Raw genomic sequence first — 25,480 nt, 5'->3', positions numbered from 1 at the left:
GGCATAGTCAACTACTGTCTCCAATGGATACCTGACTGCTCCCATTATGACAACATAGTCAGGCAGTACACTAAGGCTGAGGCTTCAGACCTTATTAAGTGGGACGAAGAATCCAACACTGCCTACCAAACCTTGAGGTCCTCATTAGTTTCCTCTTCTGCTCTGGGTTTAGCGAATTACAATATTGATTTTCATGTGTATGCCGGTGACAATTGTAAAACCATGACGGCTGTGGTCACTCAGGATCATGGAGGACACGAGGCCAGTAGCCTATTTTCCAAAAGTAGTGCCAAGTCCGGAGCAGGACATGCTGGCATGTCTGAGAGCCCTGGCCGTCTGTGCCATGGTGGTGGAAGACTCAATGAGTGTGACTCTGGGACATAAAACCATCCTATACACCACACATCATGTACTACATGTCCTTAAGAACCTCACTACGCAGCACATGACAGCACAAAGGGCAAGCGGTTATCAAGTGATATTGACATCAACTGCAAATTTGGAAGTGAAATATGTAGGTTCAAACTCAGGTCCCTTAGCTATGTTAAATTATTTGCTAGGGATAAAAGGTGAAACTGACAACCCACCCGAGGAACATGATTGTGTTCAGGTCATACATGAGGATACCACTCCCAGAATAGACATACAACAAACACCCATTCCGGAAGCTCTGGACATATTTGTAGAGGGTTCTTGACCCAGACCTTCTGATGATACCTTTATACCAGGGTATGCAGTGGTCCAGTTACCTGACATTGTTCAGGAGGCATTACCCCTCACTCACAAATCAGCCCAAGCTGCAGAATTGATTGCACTAACAAGGACTTGTGAACTTTGTGAGAATCAAGATGTAAATGTTTACACAGATTCTACGTATGCTTTTGGAGTTGTCCATGATTTTGGTAAAATATGGCAGAGAAGGGGATTCTCCACTGCAGATGGAAAAGGAGTATCACATGCGGACCTAATAAACAATCTTTTGGAAGCCATTCATAAACCTAGGTCCATTGCAGGAATTAGATGTAAGGCACACACATCTTCCTCTGATTTTGTAGCCAAAGGCAAGGCATTTGCTGATTGCACTGCTAAAAATGCCGCCCTACAGCAACACCTCTTGTAAACTCACAAATGTCTATTGGCCATTTTAGATCCACCTATGTTACCGGAACATTCTCTTCTCAAGGAGCTGCAATATACAGAAATGAAGAGGATGTAGCATACTGGCAGCAGAAGGAGTTGACATGAGACGTAATTGTCTGTCAAAAGGAGGTATACTATGACCCCCACATCACAGCGCTCCTCTCATTATGGTGCAGTTCCATGGCATAGGACATCGGGATTGGCAGGTAGTGAAAGATGAACTAAAGAAAAGATTTTGTGTTCCAAATCTTACTAAGCAGACACAAGAACAAATAGGGCGTGTGTTACATGCATCAGAAACAATGGTGGAAACCCCAATCAGGTTAGACATGATCAGCTATTGCCACCTAGTGGACCATTTGAGGAACTTCAAATTGATTTCACACACATGCCTAATAGTGGACGAGGCAAGTTTCTGCTGGTGATAGTGGATCGCTTTAGTCGCTGGCCTGAAGCATTTGTAACAAAGAGGATGCAAGGAGCGTTGCTAAAATCCTTTGCAAAGAAATCATCCCTCGATGGGGATGTCTGGTAAGTATAGACTCAGACAAAGGACCAGCATTTACATCAAAGGTTACACAACAGGTAGCCAAACTGATGAGCATTGACTGGAAGTTCCACATATTCTACCACACAGAGTTCTGGTCAGGTAAAATGGGCAAATAGGACCCTGAAGGAAAAACTAAGGAAGGCAACAGGGGGGACATTGAAGGGATGGGAAGCGTACTTGCCAGCTGTTCTGGCTGAGATGAGGATGACACCACATAAAGGCACCAAGCTTTCCCCCTTTGAAATTCTTATGGGCAGGCCATTCCCCACCCCCTGGACAAGAGGTCCTTTGGTAGTTATGTCAGGTGATTTAGAATTAATCCCGGAAAGATATGTGCAGGAATTGATTAGGGTGCTGAATGGTGTATACGGTGATGTCTCTCTCTCATTTCCTCCTCCCACAGATGATCCAACCCACCCGTACAAGCCAGGAGATCGGGTATTGGTTAAGGATCTTCACAAACACAAGACCACAGATCTGCCGTATGGAGAACCTACCATGGTGACGGCTGTGAGGAGAACCGCAGTTCTGACTGCTGATTCCAACGTCTGGATACATGCTTCTAGCGTAAAGAGGATCCGGAACCTCCAAGGAACCTCCAAGGAACCAGGAGCAACAGACGGAACAGGAAAAGGAGACGGACCTACCAGTGTTCTTCAATCTCCAGAATGCTGCTTCATCCAGAGACAGCCTGGAAGAACTTTCTTTTGATTGGTTGTCTCTCAGTGATAAGTGTTTCAGTGGCTTACTGGGCTAGTCACTGCTACTATCATCCAGAAGAATGGCCACCAATCTGTGGCCACAACAATAAGACCGTAAATGACAGCGGACTAATAAAAAAGCAGCAGAAAAGATCATTGACTGAAAATATGTCACTACTGAAATGTAAGTATAGGTATGCCAAGCTCTCGGGATTCCAGAGTTGTTGGGTTTGCAGTATATTCCACCCCGAAACTATGAACATTCCTTTGTATGCGGCACCAAAAAATGTGACGTCAATGTTTATTGATAATCTGAGTATTATCCTCACAAATGTTACTACAAGGCTGAAATCTGAAGTGTTGGGAGTTATGATGGAACCTGAATGGTGTTTTCATTGAGGCAGCAAATCAAATGAAGGAGAAGAATGTTGTAGTCAGTCTAAACTTAATGTCACTGGGAAGCACCTGAGGACGGGGACTTTGTACAAGTAAACACTACTAAGAATGGATGGAAAATACATAGAAAACATCACTAACAATGCATCCCACAGGAAATACTATGGAGTAGGGCGAGTTTTCATTAACCCAGATTTAGTTGGTTACCCTAACCCAAATGTAGGTCAAGTATGGAAAGATCAATCAGTAGATTTTACTGAAGGGGTCCAGGTATGTTGTGGGTAAAATCTACTGATTGATCTTTCCATACTTGACTTACATTTGGGTTAGGGTAACCAACTAAAGCTGGGTTAATGAAAACTCGCCCTACTCCATAGTATTTCCTGTGGGATGCATTGTTAGGAATGTTTTCTATGTATTTTCCATCCATTCTTAGTAGTGTTTACTTGTACAAAGTCACCGTCCTCAGGTGCTATCCCAGTTATTATTGTTATCCATGGACCCCCCAAGGACAGGAAGGATGGTGTTACTTAGCCACCTTGGTACCAGTAATGGATGTCATGGGGGGGGGCACACAGTGATGCTTTACTGGCTAGTAGTCATCCCTGATATCCTATGAAATGTAGGCATGAGAGGGACTTGTATAAAACAGAAGACCAAGCCTGGCCATGGTTCCTGCATGGACTGGGTGGGGATAGAATTGGGGAGAAGGTTAAATAATTATTCACTTATTATGGATCAGATTATAAATGAAACACAACTAGAAGTAAGTCTTGTGAATGTTGAACTACAGGCATGAAGAAAACAGGTACTCATGAATGAAATGGGAATAGAACAAATGGGAGCAGCATTGACAGGGCTGTGTGAGTCTACTACTGACTATGAGTGTTGTACATGGATACATAACACGTCTGCTGGGATCCCAGACTACTATGAAGTCATTGAGAGTCATAGAGACCAGGTAAATGCTTTACAAGCCCCAGCTCCATCCATAGCTGAAGATGGCTGGAACCCTTTTAAAGGGTTGGGAAGTTTTGGAGATTTTTTTGGATGGTTTAAGAAAGTAGGCATGCTGATTTTATTATGTTTTTTTCTAATAGTTATGTTTTATGTTGCTGCTAAATTTTGCATGTGCATTTTTAACAAGTTTTTTGCAAATCAGGATGCATATTAGAAACAATAACTGTGAAATTTGATGTGTTGTTACTACGTGACAAAAGGAGGAACTGTAAGGAAAAACGTCTTATTAACTGGCATCCATTGTGTTTAATGCCTCCATTGTAGATGTGTGAGCAAGTTAGTTTCGTGTTTTTATGTCACTTGTGACAACTATTTGCTTCATGAATTCAGCTATTATTCTGTAGACGGAACTGACTTATATGGAGGTCTTCAGTCACTTGTGGTTGTTATCTCTCTGTATAAGAGTGCAATATATCATTTGTCATTACAATATTTTGTTGGTCATTCTGAATTTGTAAAAACTGCTATCATGTATTAAACTTTCAGAGATTTAGCTTGCACACTTCGGTGTCCGGAGATTTATATTTCTCCTGAGCTCAGAGGCTAGAAATTACCGAAGACATTTAAGGGCTACAGACATAGGTTGAATCCTAGCAACACCTGTGCTAAAAATAAACATTTTGCTGCCGGCTGAACCCCAGAACCTCCATAAATCCAGTCTAGATACATAAATTGTGTCTGCAGCACAGAGAAGGAAGATTATCCGAGAGAAATCCAGGAATACAGGACGGGGAACACAGCTCAGGAAAGTGACCAGGGGATTACAGGCTGATATCACCCAGTCCCCGCCCTACTCTGGACCAATCAGTGAGCAGTATGGGTGGAGGAATGGATTTAGTGTTCATGACCCACCTGTGCTGATCTCTGTAGGAGTGTCCTCCTCTATAAATGTCCCCGTTATTCCATCCTCCTCCATAGACTGCTGATCATCCCTCACATACGCCTCTTCTTCTTCTGCTTTCACCTCAACTTTTATATCTATCAGATCTTCAACCTAAACCAAGAGAATGAGAGAAAATATCATCTGTAAAATATGAGATTTATTATTGTGACATCGCACACACAATCCACACATTGTCTCTATGAGTCCATGTTCTAGATGCTCCATCCCACCAACCTTGTAATAGTGAGGGATGGTGTGACCTTCCTGTGTGGAATCCCGGGAATACAGAGGACGGGGACATCTCTCTGGTGGGTTCCTGGTATTAGGTGGCTCCATCATATCCTTGTGTCCTTCTGAAAACTCCTCCATCACTCCATACTCCTCATCCTCCTCTTTATACTCTTCTTTAACATCAATATTATCATCCCCGAGGATTCCACTCTGAAAGATATAATAAAACATTCATTGTAACAAACATGCTGTGTATAAATCACAACTACCAATAATTGTCATCATCTACCTGATGATGGTGAGGGATGGTGTGACCTTCCTGTGTGGAATCCCAGGAATACAGAGGATGGGGACATCTCTCTGGTGGGTTCCCATGACTGGATCCATCTGTAGGAAACACACACACTGACTGAATCCATTGTTTCTATGTGTTTATCAGATGATGGGGGATCTAGGTGGATCCTCCGTACTGCTCTCTCCTTTACAATAAAGTCTCCTCTTACCCGGTGATGTGAGGGGCGGCTGATTGTCCATCATGACGTCCTTGTAGAGATCCTTGTGTCCTTCTAAATACTCCCACTCCTCCATGGAGAAATAGACAGTGACACCCTGACACCTTATAGGAACCTGACACACACAATGATACAGTCACCATCCAGACACATCCCTTGTCTGTTACTGGAGAATGTCCCAGAATTCCCGGCACCGCTCACCTCTCCTGTCAGCAGCTCAGTGATCTCTCTGGTGACTTCTAGAATCTTCTTCTTCTTTCTCTCTTCTATCAGGGAGGGAGGTGGAGGCAATGTGATGTCATATGATCTCCAGACTTCACAGGAGGAAAACTCTACATCTGAACACAAATAGTCACATCAAATGATATTCCCAGAATCCTCCTCACCTCTCCATTCAGGTCTCCATTTTATTAAAGCCCCACTTCAGGCTGAGGTATAATTCCCCCCCACAGGACCCCCACACTACGCAGGGTATAGGCTTGTTGCAGCATTCTGATGTCATTACATACAACGCAGGACCAACAGTCCCACTTTACATGTGAGGATACCAAGGGGCCCCCACATCCTAAGAGCATCAGAAAAGTCAGGTGGAGGAACATTGGGAGGAGGAGCTGTGAGGTCAGTGTGATGTCATAGGATTCTCTGACTCTGGATGGAGGGACATTGGGGGGAGGAGCTGTGAGGTCAGTGTGATGTTTCCTCCCCCCAGGGTCACTGCAGGTGTGGAGAAAAGCTGTGTAAGAGGATATGGAGGAGAGATGAGGAGGAGATCCAGGAATCAGGAGAAAGGTCAGGGCAAGCAACAGACGAGCGCATCCAAGAGACCAAGCCGGGGTCACTACACAGAAAATCAATCCAAGGAAACAACAGGCAGGACGAGGAATAGCAAGAAGGAGCTGAGAGACAAATGAGAATATTGCTCAGCCAATGGGAGATGATCTCAGCATGACTTCCATCATGAAGGAGATGAGGGGGAGGGGAGGAAGTCACTGAAGGTGACCATAGATCCATGGAAATTCAGCTGGTTCAGCAGGGATCGCTCACATTTCCATCCATGTGTGGCCACTGCCGGATAAAAGCCACTCCCCCAGCGGCTGCAGCCAATAGCTTCAGTGCTGATCTGTGTATTCTGAGAGCGGAGGAGTCCCCCCATTGTCAGAATACAAGAGTGCAGCGGGGAGGATTCCCCCATCCACCTCCAATGTGTGGATGGGGGAATCACTTCAGTTTTTATGGTCATCCCGCTGGCTGAACGATAAAACTGAACCATGTAGGCCAGCTTTGGGGGCAAATATATTATCATCAACTCCTCCCCCTGAAGGGGTTCATCTACGTATTACCTCCTCTGCAGCCAGATCCAGGAATGTGGACTCTCTGCTTCCTCCTGATTCACCTCTCTCCTGAAACTTCCTGTCTGTACCTGACATCACTTCCTGTCTGTACCTGACATCACTTCCTGTCTGTCTTCCATAGAGACTTCCTGTCTGGGTAGAAGTGAGATCCCCACCTTGTGGAGCTCAGAGGAACTGCAGCCCCGAGAAGCGTCTGGTAGTGTGACCCCGGCCTTGTGCTGGGTGTGTATGAACTGTAGATCCTTATAGAGGGGTCACCTCCACTCCCACCAAGGGGGACAGAAATATATGACTGCTCGGGGGAGGGGTTTTGGCCCCTTTGATTTTGCAGTAACATTGATTGCAGATTTAGTCCTGTAGAACATCTGGTATATGGATACAAAGCCCCCCAGCCCAGAGTAAAGGGTGGAAATGGCTGGTGACCCCCAGATTTGGGCAATGATGTCATCACTATAAATGGATAAAACCCGCGCTATGTGTAACAACTCCAAACCTACAAAAACCTTCTAGCGGACTGCTGCTGTAACAAAGGGAAGGATTCCCTGTCATCTAGAAGAGCATTATGTGTCACAGCGCTGTCCTATTGTGTGTGCACAGAAATCATCACAAATACACTACAAATATGTGGAGACATTCAGAGATAAAGAGCTCGGGGCTCCAAATCCTATTCTCTGCACATCCACTGCTTCCACTTTACACCCACTTCATTGGTCTTATGGGGTTTATCAATAAATGAAGGAAACTGAACCGTGTGCAAATCCATCCACAACATAAAGTGCTTTGTGCTCAAGATGCTGCTCCCTGCAGATCCACTGCTTCCACTTTACACCCACTTCATTCATCTCATCAGATTTGCTGCTATAGGAAATCATCTCAAATCCTGTGCAAATCCATGGAGACAGACAATATTGTGTGCTCAGTATAGTGTTCTCTGCAAGTCCACCACTTCCACTTTGCATCTACTTCAATCCACTTATTTTACTACAAAAATCCACCAATCAGTGAAAAGTTGATAAGGTGTGAAAGTGCTCCGCCCTCCAAACTGTGTCAGCTGTAGTGTAGCCCCGCCTTCTTCCACCTCTTGTACACGGGATGGTGAGGGCGCCCCCTAGTAGTGCTTCCCCCTCACCACACCAATAGGACTCCCAGCTTTTCAGCTCCCAGAGTCAGAAACATCCTTCACACTCTCCTCATCTCCGATGGTAAAGGAACCGGATCCTCCTCGCTCACTCCTGCAAGTCTGCTGCGGGTTCTGTCAGTCTCCCTCCTAGACTCCGCCTCCAACTGCCATTCCAGCAGGAGCTCCGCCTCTAAATACACACTCAGGGAGGAGAGAAAGGGGAACCCGACATCATGTGACACCTTTTATTACATGGAAATACGAAAATCAACGGGACTAATGCAATCACATTTACTGCAAAATCAGAGGAGCCAAAATCCCTCCCCTGAGCAGTCAGGCTGCAGGAGATCCGCTGAGACATAGAGAGGGAAATGGGAGCTAATAGGCTGCAGGAGATCCGCTGAGACATAGAGAGGGAAATGGGTGCTAATAGGCTGCAGGGGATCTGCTGAGACATAGAGGGAAATGGGAGCTAATAGGCTGCAGGAGATCTGCTGAGACACAGAGAGGGAAATGGGAGCTAATAGGCTGCAGGAGATCTGCTGAGACATAGAGAGGGAAATGGGTGCTAATAGGCTGCGGGAGATCTGCTGAGACATAGAGAGGAAAAATGGGTGCTAATAGGCTGCAGGAGATCTGCTGAGACAATGAAATGTGTATGAAATGGATGGATGTGCAGACACTCCCAGAAGATGATGTCATTATGAGTGGATATATATTTTTGCATTGTCCCCCCCAGAAGGATCAGGTTTGGCGGGATCGCTCTCATTAGCTATACATTTGTATTTTGTGTTCTGTGTTTGTAAGACTTTTCTATATGTAATAAGAGATGTTTGTTGAACAGTTGGTTACATAAGAGTTACATTTATTTCTTCTTCCTTTATTCAGTAATGTTTCATCTCCCGTAGTATCCCTGTAAGGTACATATTATACAGGAAGGGGGATTATGGGATGGATCTCGGGGCTGCAGTTCCTCTGAACTCCACAAGGTGGGGATCTCACCTATACTCACACAGGAAGTCTCTATGGAATGCAGACAGGAAGGGATGTCAGGGACAGACAGGAAGTGATGTCAGGCACAGACAGGAAGTGATGTCAGGTACAGACAGGAAGTGATGTCAGGCACAGACAGGAAGCAGAGAGGAGACATTGGTGGACATGGCAGCAGAGGAGGTAATAAGATGTTATGTTTTATTTACACCCAGTAATCCCCCATCATGTCAGTCCTCTTCCTCCATAGTCACGTCAGTCCTCTTGCTCCATAGTCACGTCGTTCCTCTTCCTCCATAGTCACGTCGGTCCTCTTCCTCCATAGTCACGTCGGTCCTCTTCCTCCATAGTCACGTCGGTCCTCTTCCTCCATAGTCACGTCCGTCCTCTTCCTCTATAGTCATGTCGGTCCTCTTCCTCCATAGTCACGTCCGTCCTCTTCCTCCATAGTCACGTTTGTCCTCTTCCTCCATAGTCATGTCCGTCCTCTTCCTCCACAGTCACGTCCGTCCTGTTACTCCATAGTCACGTCCGTCGTCTTCCTCCATAGTCACGTCCGTCGTCTTCCTCCATAGTCACGTCCATCCTCTTCCTCCATAGTCACGTCGGTCCTCTTCCTCCATAGTCACGTCGGTCCTCTTCCTCCATAGTCACGTCGGTCCTCTTCCTCCATAGTCACGTCGGTCCTCTTCCTCCATAGTCACGTCGGTCCTCTTCCTCCATAGTCACGTCCGTCCTCTTCCTCCATAGTCACGTCGGTCCTCTTCCTCCATAGTCACTTCGGTCCTCTTCCTCCATAGTCACGTCGGTCCTCTTCCTCGATAGTCACGTCGGTCCTTTTCCTCCATAGTCACGTCCGCCCTTTTCCTCCATAGTCACGTCCGCCCTTTTCCTCCACAGTCACGTCCGTCCTCTTCCTCCACAGTCACATCCGTCCTCTTCCTCCACAGTCACGTCCGTCCTCTTCCTCCACAGTCACATCCGTCCTCTTCCTCCATAGTCACGTCCGTCCTCTTCCTCCATAGTCACATCGGTCCTCTTCCTCCATAGTCACGTCGGTCCTCTTCCTCCATAGTCACGTCCGTCCTCTTCCTCCACAGTCACGTCCGTCCTCTTCCTCCATAGTCACGTCCGTCCTCTTCCTCCATAGTCACATCGGTCCTCTTCCTCCATAGTCACGTCGGTCCTCTTCCTCCATAGTCACGTCGGTCCTCTTCCTCCATAGTCACGTCCGTCCTCTTCCTCCACAGTCACGTCCGTCCTCTTCCTCCACAGTCACGTCCGTCCTCTTCCTCCATAGTCACATCCGTCCTCTTCCTCCATAGTCACATCTGTCCTCTTCCTCCATAGTCACGTCCGTCCTCTTCCTCCATAGTCACGTCCGTCCTCTTCCTCCATAGTCACGTCGGTCCTCTTCCTCCATAGTCACGTCCGTCCTCTTCCTCTATAGTCATGTCGGTCCTCTTCCTCCATAGTCACGTCCGTCCTCTTCCTCCATAGTCACGTCTGTCCTCTTCCTCCATAGTCACGTCCGTCCTCTTCCTCCACAGTCACGTCCGTCCTGTTACTCCATAGTCACGTCCGTCGTCTTCCTCCATAGTCACGTCCGTCGTCTTCCTCCATAGTCACGTCCATCCTCTTCCTCCATAGTCACGTCGGTCCTCTTCCTCCATAGTCACGTCGGTCCTCTTCCTCCATAGTCACGTCGGTCCTCTTCCTCCATAGTCACGTCGGTCCTCTTCCTCCATAGTCACGTCGGTCCTCTTCCTCCATAGTCACGTCGGTCCTCTTCCTCCATAGTCACGTCGGTCCTCTTCCTCCATAGTCACGTCGGTCCTCTTCCTCCATAGTCACTTCGGTCCTCTTCCTCCATAGTCACGTCGGTCCTCTTCCTCGATAGTCACGTCGGTCCTTTTCCTCCATAGTCACGTCCGCCCTTTTCCTCCATAGTCACGTCCGCCCTTTTCCTCCACAGTCACGTCCGTCCTCTTCCTCCACAGTCACGTCCGTCCTCTTCCTCCACAGTCACGTCCGTCCTCTTCCTCCACAGTCACGTCCGTCCTCTTCCTCCACAGTCACATCCGTCCTCTTCCTCCATAGTCACGTCCGTCCTCTTCCTCCATAGTCACATCGGTCCTCTTCCTCCATAGTCACGTCGGTCCTCTTCCTCCATAGTCACGTCGGTCCTCTTCCTCCATAGTCACGTCGGTCCTCTTCCTCCACAGTCACGTCCGTCCTCTTCCTCCACAGTCACGTCCGTCCTCTTCCTCCATAGTCACATCCGTCCTCTTCCTCCATAGTCACATCCGTCCTCTTCCTCCATAGTCACATCTGTCCTCTTCCTCCATAGTCACGTCCGTCCTCTTCCTCCATAGTCACGTCCGTCCTCTTCCTCCATAGTCACGTCCGCCCTTTTCCTCCACAGTCACGTCCGTCCTCTTCCTCCACAGTCACGTCCGTCCTCTTCCTCCACAGTCACGTCCGTCCTCTTCCTCCACAGTCACGTCCGTCCTCTTCCTCCACAGTCACATCCGTCCTCTTCCTCCATAGTCACGTCCGTCCTCTTCCTCCATAGTCACATCGGTCCTCTTCCTCCATAGTCACGTCGGTCCTCTTCCTCCATAGTCACGTCGGTCCTCTTCCTCCATAGTCACGTCGGTCCTCTTCCTCCACAGTCACGTCCGTCCTCTTCCTCCACAGTCACGTCCGTCCTCTTCCTCCATAGTCACATCCGTCCTCTTCCTCCATAGTCACATCTGTCCTCTTCCTCCATAGTCACGTCCGTCCTCTTCCTCCATAGTCACGTCCGTCCTCTTCCTCCATAGTCACGTCCGTCCTCTTCCTCCATAGTCATGTCCGTCCTCTTCCTCCATAATCACTGTGACGTCTTTTATCTCCAGCAGATGATGATACACATATATATAGTGTGGGAACCCAGATGAACCCCTTCAGGGGCAGAACATTCCCCCACTTCCGGGGCCGGAACATTCTCCTCATTGTGGAGATAAATTCTAGTAATATGGTCCTCTAAACAAACAGCACTGACAATAAATAGACAAGACAAGGACCATCCTGACCATACATGGCCTACAAAGGGCAATGATGACACTACACAGGCAGCCAATGGGCAATCATTACACTATGCAGCCAACACAATGATGGAGTGCCGGGGTCAGGAGTATGGAGCATAGAGCCCCTTACATTGCTGCTCAGGAGGAAGAAAACATTCCTTTGTAACAGAAAATGTATATAAATCTGAGGTGCTTTTAGGAATATCTGGGGGTTTAAAAAATGAAAGGGGCTTTATAGCGACTAAAAAGTTTAATATGTGTAACATTGCGCTGTTTATCTCTTCCTCCCCTCCCCCGCCTGTCTCCAGCACCGCACTCGGGGACTAGCAGGGAGGGGAGAGACCTTGCAGTGTAATGAGAACTGATTGGCTGCTCCTCAGGAAAGGGGAGTGTCCTGTTTATCCTTTCTTCCTTTCACTCCCAGAGCCGTTTTTGCATTTTTTGCACATGTTTAAAAAATTATTTTAGTCCTGAAGACGACACAAAACCCCCAAAATATCGATTTTCTGAAAGTAGAGACTTTAGAGAATAAAATAGCGGCAGTTCTAATTTTTTATATCACAAAATATTATCACAAAGTCTAGGAAATGCCAAATTTCATTAAAAAATACACTTAAGCTGATTTCAGGGCACAAAAAGCAATAAATGACCCATTTATGTGTAAAAATATAAAAGCCGAGGTTGCAGCGAGTAAATAGATATCCAACATGTCAAACCTTAAGTTGTGTGTGCTGAAATGGTGACAACCTTTAGTCCCCGGTATTATCTATAGGTGACACATTTATAGCCCCTTCTAGGTCATCAGTATAGAGTACGGAGGAGGTCTGCTCCTAGAATTATCCTCTCATTCTGGTGTGACCGGCGATATGTAACGTGTATCACAATCAATGTTATCACGTGTAGGCCCTCCAGCGTGTGCTCTTACCTTTGGGTGTGCATATATGTGGGGGTGGGGGGGAGGAGTTATATACTTGGGTGTAACTTTCATTTTTTACAATTAAAAAACATTTTTACTTAAGGGGACAAAGTCCTCTATGAGATAATTTTTGATGACAGGTTCTCTTTATTGAGACATCCAGGGTCTAAAAGACCCCCAATGTCTCCCATGTACAACATTGGATGTAATGTAGAGCACATCGCACCGCATTACATTCTTTTCTGGCCTCGATGGTCGGGAAATCTGTCATAACATCACTTCTGGGTCAGGACAAGAAGGGAGTGAATGTGTCCGCTCTCCTCCGTTGTCACTTACCTGGTGTGAGAGGCCAATGGAGAGAGGGCTTCCCTTGCAGCTAAGTTCCAGACTCCCCTGAGAGTGGGACAGCAGGAATCAGGCGCAAAGTGGCACAGGTCGCCTGTAGGAGTGCTTGTTGGTGGTCCACCCTGGAGCACAACTGATGCACTGAGATGAGGTCTGCAGACAGGAGGTGCCTGTGTGAGGTATGCAAGCCCTTCCGGGGAACAGAGGATCACTGGATAGCCGGTTCAAAGCCAAGGTCCAGTACTGGGTGGAGATCAGAACAGATGTAGTCAGATGGGATAACCAAGGTCATACACAGAGGAGCAAGAGAGAATATCTGTTAGCCAAGCCGAGGTCATACACAGAGGAGCAAGAGAGAATATCCGTTAGCCAAGCCGAAGTCATGCACAGAGGAGCAAGAGAAGAAATCCGTTAGCCAAGCCAAGGTCAGGTCAGGGTTTAAGCAGAGAAGACAGGTCCAGGAGCAAGCCGAGTCGGTAACAGGAAATCACAGATCACAGTAGCACAGGAACAGGAAATCACAGTTCACAGTAGCACAGGAACAAGGTACCGGGGAGCCAGAGATCAACCAGCACCTGAGAGTAGTGCAGGGCTTCCTTATAAAGGCCGTTAGCTGCCAAATTTGAGCCAATGTGAACTGTGGCCATGCAAGGTACTGGCAGGGGTGTCAGGTCTCCTAACACCTCTGCTGAGGACAGAGCCCTGACAGTGCCCCCCCAAGGGGGGCAGCCTCCAGATGCCTACTTGGGCCATCTTGTCTGGATATTTGGAGTAGAACTCCTGGAGAAGTCTTGGGGCATGTATGTTGTCTTTGGTTCCCAGGAGCCTTCTTCAGGAGTTACCCCTTCCATTTGATCAAGAACTGAATCTGCCTTTCTTGCAGTCCAGGATTGATTCTATCTCGTATTCTGCATCCTCCCCAACTGTTATTGGCGGCGGAGGAGGTTCTACTCTTCCCGGAAATGTATCATGAACTGCTGTCTTGAGCAGAAAAACATGGAAGACTGGGTGAATCCCATATGATTCGGGAAGAGATAGCTCATATGCCACTGGATTGATTACTCATTGGATCTGAAAGGGCCCAATGTATCTTGGTCCCAACTTCCACGATGGGCAAGGAAGTTTTAGGTTGGCTGTTGATAACCAAGCCTGGTCTCCAACCTGCAGAGAAGGATTTCCCCTCGTTTCTTGTCATAGTATCTTTTGTAGTCAGATTGCAATCTTTGTACGGATTCCTGGAGAGCTCAATAGTTGTCCTGTATCCTGCGGATTCTGTCCTGAACTGCAGGTACCGAGGTTTCGAGTATGGTATCCGGCAGGCATGACGGGTGGAATCCGTAATTAGCCCAAAATTACTACTGATTCGTAGCGGAATGGACGGAATTATTGTATGCACATTCTGCTAATGGGAGTAGAGATGTCCAGTCATCCTGGGAAAAGGCAGAGAGACATCGTAGATATTGATCCAACGTTTGGTTAATTTGTTCAGTTTGTCCATTACTTTGAGGGTGGTAGGCCGATGATAGGCAGAGTTCCACTTTCAGGGTTTTACATAAGGCTCTCCAGAACCTGGAGGTAAATTGAACCCCTCGGTCAGACACGATATTGCTGGGCAGTTCGTGTAGCCTAACGATTTCTTTAATAAAAATATGTGCCGTCTCAGGCGCCAACGGAGTTCCTATCATTGGCAGAAAGTGGGCCATCTTGGATAGCCGATCTATCACTACTAGGATGGTAGCAAACCCCTCAGAGGGCGGCAAGTGTACAATAAAGTCCATTGTGATAATTCCCCAGGGATGATTAGGAATGGATAGGGGCCTCAGCAACCCCCATGCCTTGGCTTTGTCTCCCTTGCTACGTAGACATACTGTGCAGGATTTTACTTAAGTTCTGCAGTCCTGACTTCACTACTTCAGCCGATCTATCACTACTAGGATGGTAGCAAACCCCTCAGAGGGCGGCAAGTGTACAATAAAGTCCATTGTGATAATTCCCCAGGGATGATTAGGAATGGATATTGGCCTCAGAAACCCCCATGCCTTGGCTTTGTCTCCCTTGCTACGTAGACATACTGTGCAGGATTTTACTTAAGTTCTGCAGTCCTGACTTAAGTTGGGCCACAAAAACGATCGCTGGATCAGGTCCATTGTTTTTCAGCCAGTTGATGGTCGTGGAATGTCTTGAAAACTTGGGATCTTACCTCCTGGGGTACAAAGATCTTATCCTGGTGCCACAGAAAGCCATCCTGCCTTCTTAATGAGTTCTGCTCAGGCACGGCACACAGATGCCTGTTCAATCAAAAGCTTCAGACTGGGCTGAATCAACAAAGAATTTTGGGCCGACAGGATGGTATTGGGGCAAAGTTTCAACTGAATCTGGGAACATACGTGATAGAGCATCTGCTTTCCCATTCTTGGATCCTGAGCGGTAGGTCATGTGAAAATTGAAGATGGAGAAATATAGGACCCATCTAGCTTGCTGCGGTCTTAGGCGCTTGGCAGATCTTAAATATTCTAGATTCTTATGAACTGTGAAGATCATGATTGAGTGACTAGCTCCTTCCAAAAGGTACCTCCATTCTTTGAACGCCATTTTGATCTCCAAAAGTTCCCTGTTGCCTATGTCGTAGTGCCTTTCAGCTTGGCTTAGTTTCTTAGAGCAAAAAACTACCAGAAGGAGCAGAGCTTTTGGGCCTTGGCTCCTGTAGCCACCTCCGATGCTTCCACCTCCAGGATGAAGGGAAGTGTTGGCTCTGGGTGTTGTAATACAGGAGCAGAAGTGAACTGCTTTTTTAATTGCTCAAAGGCTGTCTGTGCTTCTTGGCTCTAGAGAAAATGTGTATGCTGGCTAGTGAGTTGGGTAATGGGGGCTATAATGGTTGAGAAGCCCTTGATGAACGTCTGATAAACGTTGGCAAATGTTGGCTGCCCCTGGAAGCTGCTCAATAGGACAATAATATGATTGATGAGATGGTAAAGTGTCAGCTTTCTTTTTATGAAATACATCAAGGAAATGGTGGTAGGCAGGGGGAACGGATTGACTGGCATCTGATGTAGGCTGAACTGAGAGGCACACAGGGAAATTGGTGGGAGTGCCGCAGTGCTGAATACAGTAATTTGATGGGAAGGTGACTTCTTTTTTGAGCCAGTTGATTTGTGGATTGTGAGCTTGCAACCAAGGTATTCCTAGGATGGCTGGAAACATGGGAGATCTCAGGATGTCAAAGCAGATGAATTCCTGATGGACAGAGTCAGTTGTGGCTAGGATGGGAATGGTTTCTTGGGTAACGGGTCCTGAGCTAGGAGCAGTGCCATCTGCTAGGAGTACATTAAACCTTTGTGTTTTAGGACAAAGAGGAATACCTCGGTTCTGGGCAACGTTGATGTCCAAGAAAAAACTACAGGCTCCCGAATCAATGATTGCCCACAACTTGATTCCTTTCCAGCCACCTGTAATGACATGGGTAGAACGACATGGGTGGTTAAGGTTCTGGATAACTGGAGATATGAAGGATGAGGCTGGCTGGACTTACTTGGTCGCACTGGGCAGTTACGTAAGAAATGGCCCATGGCCCTGTGACATAAATGTAAGATTTGAGTAGTTGAGATGTGATCAGTAGAAATATGTCATTGTAAATTTAGTTTCAGTCCATGTTATTAAAGATAAGTGTTCCGAATTCAGTCAGAGACATATGTTCACCAATTAGCATCTGAAAGGACAGAGCATGTCAATAAAACGTTGTCACCTATGTAGCCAGAGATTGCCACCTTCTTGAAATCTAAAATAAGTTCTCCAACCATTTCAGCTTCGGGAAGCACCAGGAGAGGGCTCCGCTTTGTCTGCTAGCTGTGATTTATATCCACAGATCAGAGGAATATATTTCATCTCTCATAAAAGATACAATATTAGTTGCAGAGAGATGAAAATACTTCCTTCTGATTGGACACACTGTAAGCTACATCTGCATGTAAAACTGTATTTATAGCCTCTGTAGAATCCCAGAGAAATGCAGAAAACAGTTATATGGCACCTGATTGCAACAGCTGAACAGTGATTGGTACTGTCGCGATCAGATTGATGCGCTGGTGTCGGAAATTCTATCCCTGACTTGGTGATTCAAACCGTTCCTGGTCCAATCAACTTTGGGTACTTCAGTACCCAGAACGTCCTGTGGGCTGGTATAGGGTTGATTGGCCAAGGGCTAATGTCCAGCCTATGTCCATATTTCAATAAATTGAGGACCCTGAGATATGGACGGGGTGATTCGTACAGAGCCATTTCTATTTTACTGGCGAATCACGGACTTTCTCTAACTTGCTCCAGTCACAGGATAACTCTTAGTAAAAGTTTTATTTCTGCTTTTATTCCCTTTTATTTTATAGTCAATAGCCAATTGTGTGTCTTTTTGTATTTTCTGTATTATTTGTAAATTTTTATACTTTGTACATATTCTATGCACAGCCCACTTTCAGGATATTAAATCATAAAGTTAATAAGTGACTTCTGGATACTTAAGCTCGGGCTCATATCTCCGGAGAGATTATTGTATTACAGTGTCTATGTGCTCGGTCTAAGTTCATTGCCAATCTGTATTCAATTGTACTGTGTGTTGGCAAATTGCATGCAGATTGTAAAGTAGCAGATCTGCCAGACGGAGATCTGTGTGTGTGGTGGCCCAGCAGACCAGTCTGCCGACAAACTGTTGGATGGTGGCAAGCTACCGTTTGTTGTGTGACTGGTGTGGGGGTGCGTGGACAGTGGAATCGTCATTCACACTGGGGTTCTAGCTTGTAGGATAGCTGGAGGAATGCTAGAAGTGTTTGCCAATTGCTAGACTGCTCCCCAACCCTTAGATTGCACCAGATTGTATATAAGATTTGTATCTGCCTGTTTGTGGTCAGCCAGCTGGATTGGAGTGGAGTCTACCTCTAGTAGTGGCCAGATGCAGTGCGGGCTGTGAATGCGTATCATGGCCAGTCTTATATGCTCAAAGTAAGACCCCTCATTCCCTCTTTACCCCAAGTCATGGCCGGACGTCCACACCTCGGTTAGCTAGGCACCGTGGGCATGTGTGTGCGGTGTGGATCCATGACAGCCCCGCAGTAAAGGCATAGGTTGCCGTGCCGTCTGCGTAATCTTTCCTCTGGAGATAAAGCAGGTCGGAGAAGGCCAATTTGCATGGGTTTTACTTCAGGAGTGCTGATAGGCGGAGAAATAGGGACAGAATCCACTGGTCTTGGAACCCTTGGCAAAACCCTTGGCAAAGGGTCTGGGTATGTTCAGAATGTCTCTCCTGTAGCCGTTGATCCAATTAGGTAGCGAGTTGAATTAGATTCTCCAAGGAGGAGGGAGACTCCACCCTAGCTAATTAGTCCTTGAGGGACTCAGACAGACCTAGATGGAACTGGTATTTTAGGGCTGCGTCATTCAACCCGGTATTGGCGGACCATTTGCGGAATTCCACAATGTAGTCCTCCACATGCCGTCGGCCTTGTTGTAGAGCATGAAGGGTGGATTCAGCAGTAGAGGTCCTCTGGGGGTCATCATAAAGAGCTGCCATGGCTTCAACGAATGTGATCACTGAGTTTAGCGCTAGTTCTTTTTGTTCCAGTAAGCTGTGTGCCCATGATTGAGGTTCGTCAGATATGACAGAAATGATGAACCCCACTTTAACTGCCTCAAGTGAGAAGGTCCTGGGTTGCGGTGCAAAATACAACTCACAAGCATTCTTGAAGGCTCGGAATTTACGTCGGTCCCCAGGAAGCGTTCCGGAATGGTAACCCTGAGTAGTACCACAGCGGGTGTAACAGTGGAAAGCAAACTGGCTGGTGCCACTGTAGGGATAGGACTAGGCAATGGATTCTGGTCTGCAGAAGTCGCAGCAGTAGTGAGCGAATAAAGATGTCCCTCCAGCTGAAAATATTCCTCCTGCAGATCCATGACCACTTGCGTAAGTGCCATCATCTGTTGGCACAAGGCCTCTAATGCAGAAGCACCTCTCTCGGCCTCAGACATATTGGCTGATTGATACTGTCACGTACCTGGTGAGAGATGCCAATGGAGAGAGGGCTTCCCATGCGGCTAAGTTCCAGACTCCCCTGAGAGTGGGACAGCAAGGAGTCAGGACCAAAGTGGCACAGGTCACCTGTAGGAGTGCTTATTGGTGGTCCACCCAGGAGCACAGCTGATGTACTGAGATGAGGTCTGCAGACAGGTGGTGCCTGTGTGAGGTATGAAAGCCCTTCCGGGGAACAGGATTACTGGATAGCCGGTTGAAAGCCAAGGTCTGGTACTGGGTGGAGATCAGAACAGACATAGTCAGATGGGATAGCCGAGGTCATACACAGAGGAGCAAGAGAGAATATCTGTTAGCCAAGCCGAGGTCAGGCACAGAGGAGCAAGAGAGAATATCCGTTAGCCAGCAGAGGTCAAGTCAGGGTTTAAGCAGAGAAGACAGGTCCAGGAGCAAGCCGAGTCGGTAACAGGAAATCACAGTAGCACAGGAACAGGAAATAACAGTAGAACAGGAACAAGGTACTGGGGAGCCAAAGATCAACCAGCACTTGAGAGTAGTGCAGGGCTTCCTTATAAAGGTCGTTTGCCACCAAATTTGAGCCAATGTGAACTTCTGCGGCCATGCAAGGTACTGGCAGGGTTGCCAGGTCTCCTAACACCTCTGCCAAGGACAGAGCCCTGACATCTGTCCCCTCTACCCTCTGGCACCCGCTGAACTGTGCCCACAGATGGGCAAGCAGAGCCAGAGAAGCATAGTAGGTACAGGGGAGGTTCACACAGATGGGGTGGCAGAGGCTGGCACCTGAAAGGAGAGCCCTGTGGCTTGCCCACAGCAGGAATAAAGAATAAAAACAATACTTGCCCGGCCCCCAGAACTACATGTCCCGGGCGTCGGGTGATGTAAAGTGACCATCCCTGCATGATGAGCCGACATTGACCTCACAGCACTGCCTCAGAGCAAACTAGTCATAGGAAGGATCAGATTTATCATTCCTTGTCTGCAGATCTAAAGCTCATCAAAACCAGTTCAGAGACCAAACAAACCCAACAGAGAAAAGGGCCCCCGGACCTCAAAATTGTAGTAAACACTAAACAGTCCAAACAAAATGTGTTCCCATGGGGGGAGTAGTTCTTCAATGTCCAGCAACCCTCCTATTCCCCCCTCACATCCACATCCTATTATTGTGTGACCAATACCATCCAAATCATTCTTACTTTCATTTCCCAAAGTTATCCGTCTACAAGGAGACCTGTATAGATCACATGATGGCACCAATGAGGATGGAGGAGGACCAGAGTCACATGACTGAGAAGATACTAAACCTCACCCTGGAGATCATCTACCTGCTGACCGGAGAGGTGAGGAGGATTCTGGGAGGTCACATGACATCACTCTTATCTCTATTAATAATACACAGACCTGACCAGAGAGGTGAGGAGGATTCTGGGAGGTCACATGACATCACTCTTATCTCTATTAATAAAACACAGACCTGATCGGAGAGGTGAGGAGGATTCTGGGAGTCTAACATGATATTCCTATTGGTTCCTCAATACAGAGATTTCCTCTTCTGAAGTCAGGTGATCATATGACCATCACAGTGCCTCCATGTGACTCCCTAAACCCTGAGAGACACAACATGCAGAAGATTCTAGACGTCACCAAGAAGATGATGGAGCTGCTGACAGGAGAGGTGAGCGGTGCCGGGAATTCTGGGACATTCTCCAATCACTGATCATTATCAGTATCATTAGGATCTGTACATTACCATTGTTACCATTGATGTCATTTTTATTATATATTCAGAGTGGAAACCTGAGAGATCCTAAAGTTGAGGTTAAAGAAGAGATAAAAGAGGATGAGGATGAGGATGGGGGGATGGAGGAGTCAGAGCTTCTAAGAGAACACAAAGATCTGTACGAGGACACCATGGTGGAGTCATCCAGCTACAGGAACCCACCAGAGACATGTCCCCGTCCTCTGTATTCCCGGGATTCCACACAGGAAGGTCACACCATCCCTCACCATCATCAGGTAGATGAGGAACAATCACTGATAGTATCATTAGGATCTGTACATTATCTGCATTGTTACCATTGATGGGATTTGTATTATGCATTTAGAGTGGAATCCTCGGGGATGATAATATTGATGTTAAAGAAGAGTATAAAGAGGAGGATGAGGAGTATGGAGTGATGGAGGAGTTTTCAGAAGGACACAAGGATATGATGGAGCCACCTAATACCAGGAACCCACCAGAGAGATGTCCCCGTTCTCTGTATTCCCGGGATTCCACACAGGAAGATCACACCATCCCTCACCATTACAAGGTTGGTGGGATGGAGCATCTAGAACATGGACTTGTGGAGATAATATTTGGATTTTTCATGTTAGCTTATATTTATATATTATGTGAAATTTCTAATTTTCTTGGTTTAGGGTGAAGATCTGATAGATATAAAAGTTGAGATTAAAGCAGAAGAAGAAGAGGCGTATGTGAGGGATGATCAGCAGTCTATGGAGGAGGATGGAATAACGGGGACATTTATAGAGGAGGACACTCCTACAGAGATCAGCACAGGTGGGTCATGAATACTAAATACACTATATACTCCATGTTGTACATTACATACTCCTGACCCCTGCACTATATACTCTATGTTATACATTCCATACTCCTGACCCCTGCACTATATACTCCATGTTGTACATTACATACTCCTGACCCCTGCACTATATACTCTGTGTTGTACATTACATACTCCTGACCCCTGCACTATATACTCTGTGTTGTACATTACATACTCCTGATCCCTGCACTATATACTCTATGTTGTACATTACATACCCCTGACCCCTGCACTATATACTCCATGTTGTACATTACATACTCCTGACCCCTGCACTATATACTCTATGTTGTACATTACATACTCCTGAGCCCTGCACTATATACTCTATGTTGTACATTACATACTCCTAAACCCTGCACTATATACTCCATGTTGTACATTACATACTCCTGACCCCTGCACTATATACTCTATGTTGTACATTACATACTCCTGACCCCTGCACTATATACTCTATGTTGTACATTACATACTCCTGACCCCTGCACTATATACTCTATGTTGTACATTACATACTCCTGACCCCTGCACTATATACTCTATGTTGTACATTACATACTCCTGACCCCTGCACTATATACTCCATGTTGTACATTACATACTCCTGACCCCTGCACTATATACTCCATGTTGTACATTCCATAGTCCAGACTCCTGCTTTCCCCCCTCCCCCCACTGCTATATATACACATAATATGGATTCTCTTTTGTTACACCCATTTCCTCCCAGCTGGACATTTTATATCGGATGATGTGATTGGAGCACAGACTTTTACATGGTGATAATAATGTGATAACATCCTCCAACTTTGGACCCTTAAACAGAAAGTGATAATGAGGGAGGAGTCAATACCCCAATGATGGTGGTCTTCAGGATCAGTCCAGTCTTCATCTTGGTTGTTCTCCCCCCATCCTCACTCTCTGACCTCTGGTGGGGCTCAGCCCCGCTGTTCTTCATGACTAAATCATGGAGTAAATAAGGAAGTGCAGTACTTCTTGTGTTGGGAAGATGGCGATGAGTGATAGAGGGGATGGGGACCCTCGTCCTATAATCCCCTCATCACTGTCCCTCCTATAAAAGACAGTTCTGGTTGTTTCCTCACTCTCTGACTAAGGTCCATGAATAAAGAAATGACCTGGTAGGAGATCAGAGGAGCCATTTCCTAGTTCTCTTGTGGGTGGAATTGTAAGCTCCTCAGAGACCAAGCTGCCTGATGTGGGTGGAGTCCTGGTTTAGGGGAACCAATCAGCTCCTGTCTAGTAATCCTCTTTGTCTTTTGTATTTTAGTCCATGGCCGGGAGATGAGGAAAACCTCCGAGGATTGTCTCACTTTGTCTCCAGACTGGAAAGTAGAAGATGAGGACATCACACAGTATAGTCCAGGAGAAAACCCGGCTCCCTCCAATGTCCATTCGGCACCACCCAGTGTAGATGGACCATCGGATTCCTCGTATCCTGAGGAACCTCAGACTGTGCGGGACCGGGCTGGCCTTCCAACAGGGAAGAGCTTCTCCTGTACTGAGTGCGGGAAATGTTTCCAATCTAAATCTGATCTTAATGTGCATAAAAGATCTCACACGGGGGAAAAGCTATATTCCTGTCCTGAGTGTGGGAAATGTTTTTCACGGAAGTCCAATCTTCACACACATCAGAGATCTCACACGGGGGAAAAGTCATATTCCTGTCCAGAGTGTTGGAGATGTTTTTCAGTGAAGTCCAATCTTTACACACATCAAAGATCTCACACGGGCGAGAAGCCGTATTCCTGTCCTGAGTGCGGGAAATGTTTTTCAGAGAAGTCTGGTCTTCATAAACATCAGAGATCTCACACGGGGGAGAAGCCATATTCCTGTCTTGAGTGCGGACAATGTTTTTCAGAGAAGTCCAGTCTTCATAAACATCAGAGATCTCACACGGGGGAGAAGCCGTATTTTTGTCCTGAGTGCGGGAAATGTTTTTCACAGAAGTCCAGTCTTCGTAAACATCAGAGATCTCACACGGGGGAGAAGCCGTATTCCTGTCCTGAGTGTGGAAAATGTTTTTCAGATAAGTCCAATCTTCACAGACATGAGAGATTACACACGGGGAGAAGCCATTTTCCTGTCCTGAGTGAGGGAAATGGTGCTCACTGAAGTCCTGTCTTCCTGTACATCAGGGGTCCCACAAAACCCTGGAGGTATATTAGTGCCTTGAGTGCGGGAAATGTCTTCTAGATGAATGTTGCTGGACATCCCAGCTCTCATGTGGGGAAGAAGCACACCCTGATATACACCTCAGATATACTCCATGGCTGATCTTCATCATGGAAGAAACAGTTCATAAGGAGATCAGAGGTCCCCAAAGACACGGATGAAGTGTGGGACCGTGTTGACCATTGATTGCAGGAGAAGAATAAAAATGTAGTCCTGACCTAGAGCACTGGGCTGACTTTTGGGGTGCAGCCTACAGTGAAGGAAATGTGTATTTTCTCCCCTGCTGATGTTGAATGTTCGCCCCTCACACAGAAATGATCGGTCTAACAATGGAATGTTCGGTGTAACACTGAGAGACAGAATACAACAACAAATTCAGCAGAAATGCGTCTAACAAATGATGACGGATCTGCATGTTCATGAGGGAAAGAAGGATTTGGTCCCCTATCATTCAGCAGGATTTCTGGCTCCCAGGTGTCTTTCATACAGGTAACAAGCTGAGATTAGAAGCAGTCTCTTAAAGGGAGTGCTGCTAATCTCATTGTGTTACCTGTATAAAAGACACCTGTCCACAGGAGCAATCAAACCATCAGATTCCAAACTCTCCACCATGGCAAAGACCAAAGAGCTGTCCAAGGATGTCAGGGACAAGATGGTAGACCTACACAAGGCTGGACTGGGCTACCAAACTATGGCCAAGCAGCTTGGTGAGAAGGTGACAACAGTTGGTGCAATCATTCACAAATGGAAGAAACACAAAACAAGTGTCAGTCTCCCTAGGTCTGGTGCACCATGCAAGATCTCACCTCGTGGAGTGTCAGTGATCATGAGAACAGTGAGGAATCATCCCAGAACTACACGTGAGGATCTTGTCAATGATCTCCAGGCAGCTGGGACCACAGTCACCAAGAAAACAATTGGTAACACACTACGCCGACAAGGACTGAAATCCTGCAGTGCCCGCAAGGTCCCTCTGCTCAAGAAAGCACATGTCCAGGCCCGTCTGAAGTCTGCCACTGAACATCTGAATGATGCCGAGGAGGACTGGTGGGAAGTGTTGTGGTCAGAGGAGACCAAAATGCAGCTCTTTGGCATCAACTCAACTCGCCGTGTTTGGAGGAGGAGGAATGCTGCCTATGAGCCCAAGAACACCATCCCAACTGTGAAACATGGTGGTGGAAACATTCTGCTTTGGGGGTGTTTTTCTGCTAAGGGGACAGAACAACTGCACCGCATCAAAGGGACGATGGACGGGGCAATGTACCATCAAATCTTGGGTGAGAACCTTCTTCCCTCATCCAAGGCATTGAAAATGGGTGGGGGATGGGTGTTCCAGCATGACAATGACCCAAAACACATGGCCAAGGCAACAAAGGAGCTGCTCAAGAAGAAGCACATTAAGGTCCTGGAG

At 46.8% G+C, this 25,480-nt stretch overlaps 1 protein-coding gene across 1 annotated transcript in view; it reads left to right on the top strand.

Moving 5' to 3' along the window:
• Positions 1–23,157: 23,157 nt before the first annotated feature.
• LOC149440289 (uncharacterized) overlaps positions 23,158–25,480 on the top strand; it is a 70,996-nt gene continuing 68,673 nt past the window's right edge. Inside the window, exon 1 of the mRNA XM_089658824.1 lies at positions 23,158–23,888. Within this exon, the coding sequence (XP_089514950.1) occupies positions 23,179–23,888 (710 nt within the window). The 5' untranslated portion in view covers positions 23,158–23,178. The remainder of the gene's footprint in view (positions 23,889–25,480) is intronic.

This window comes from Staurois parvus, unplaced genomic scaffold (assembly GCF_062004578.1).
Source record: "Staurois parvus isolate SC_StPar_1 unplaced genomic scaffold, SC_StPar_1.0 ptg001098l, whole genome shotgun sequence".
Taxonomy (NCBI): domain Eukaryota; kingdom Metazoa; phylum Chordata; class Amphibia; order Anura; family Ranidae; genus Staurois; species Staurois parvus.
The sequence above is the reverse complement of the archived record's forward strand: the minus strand, read 5'-3'. Positions and strand labels throughout refer to the sequence as shown.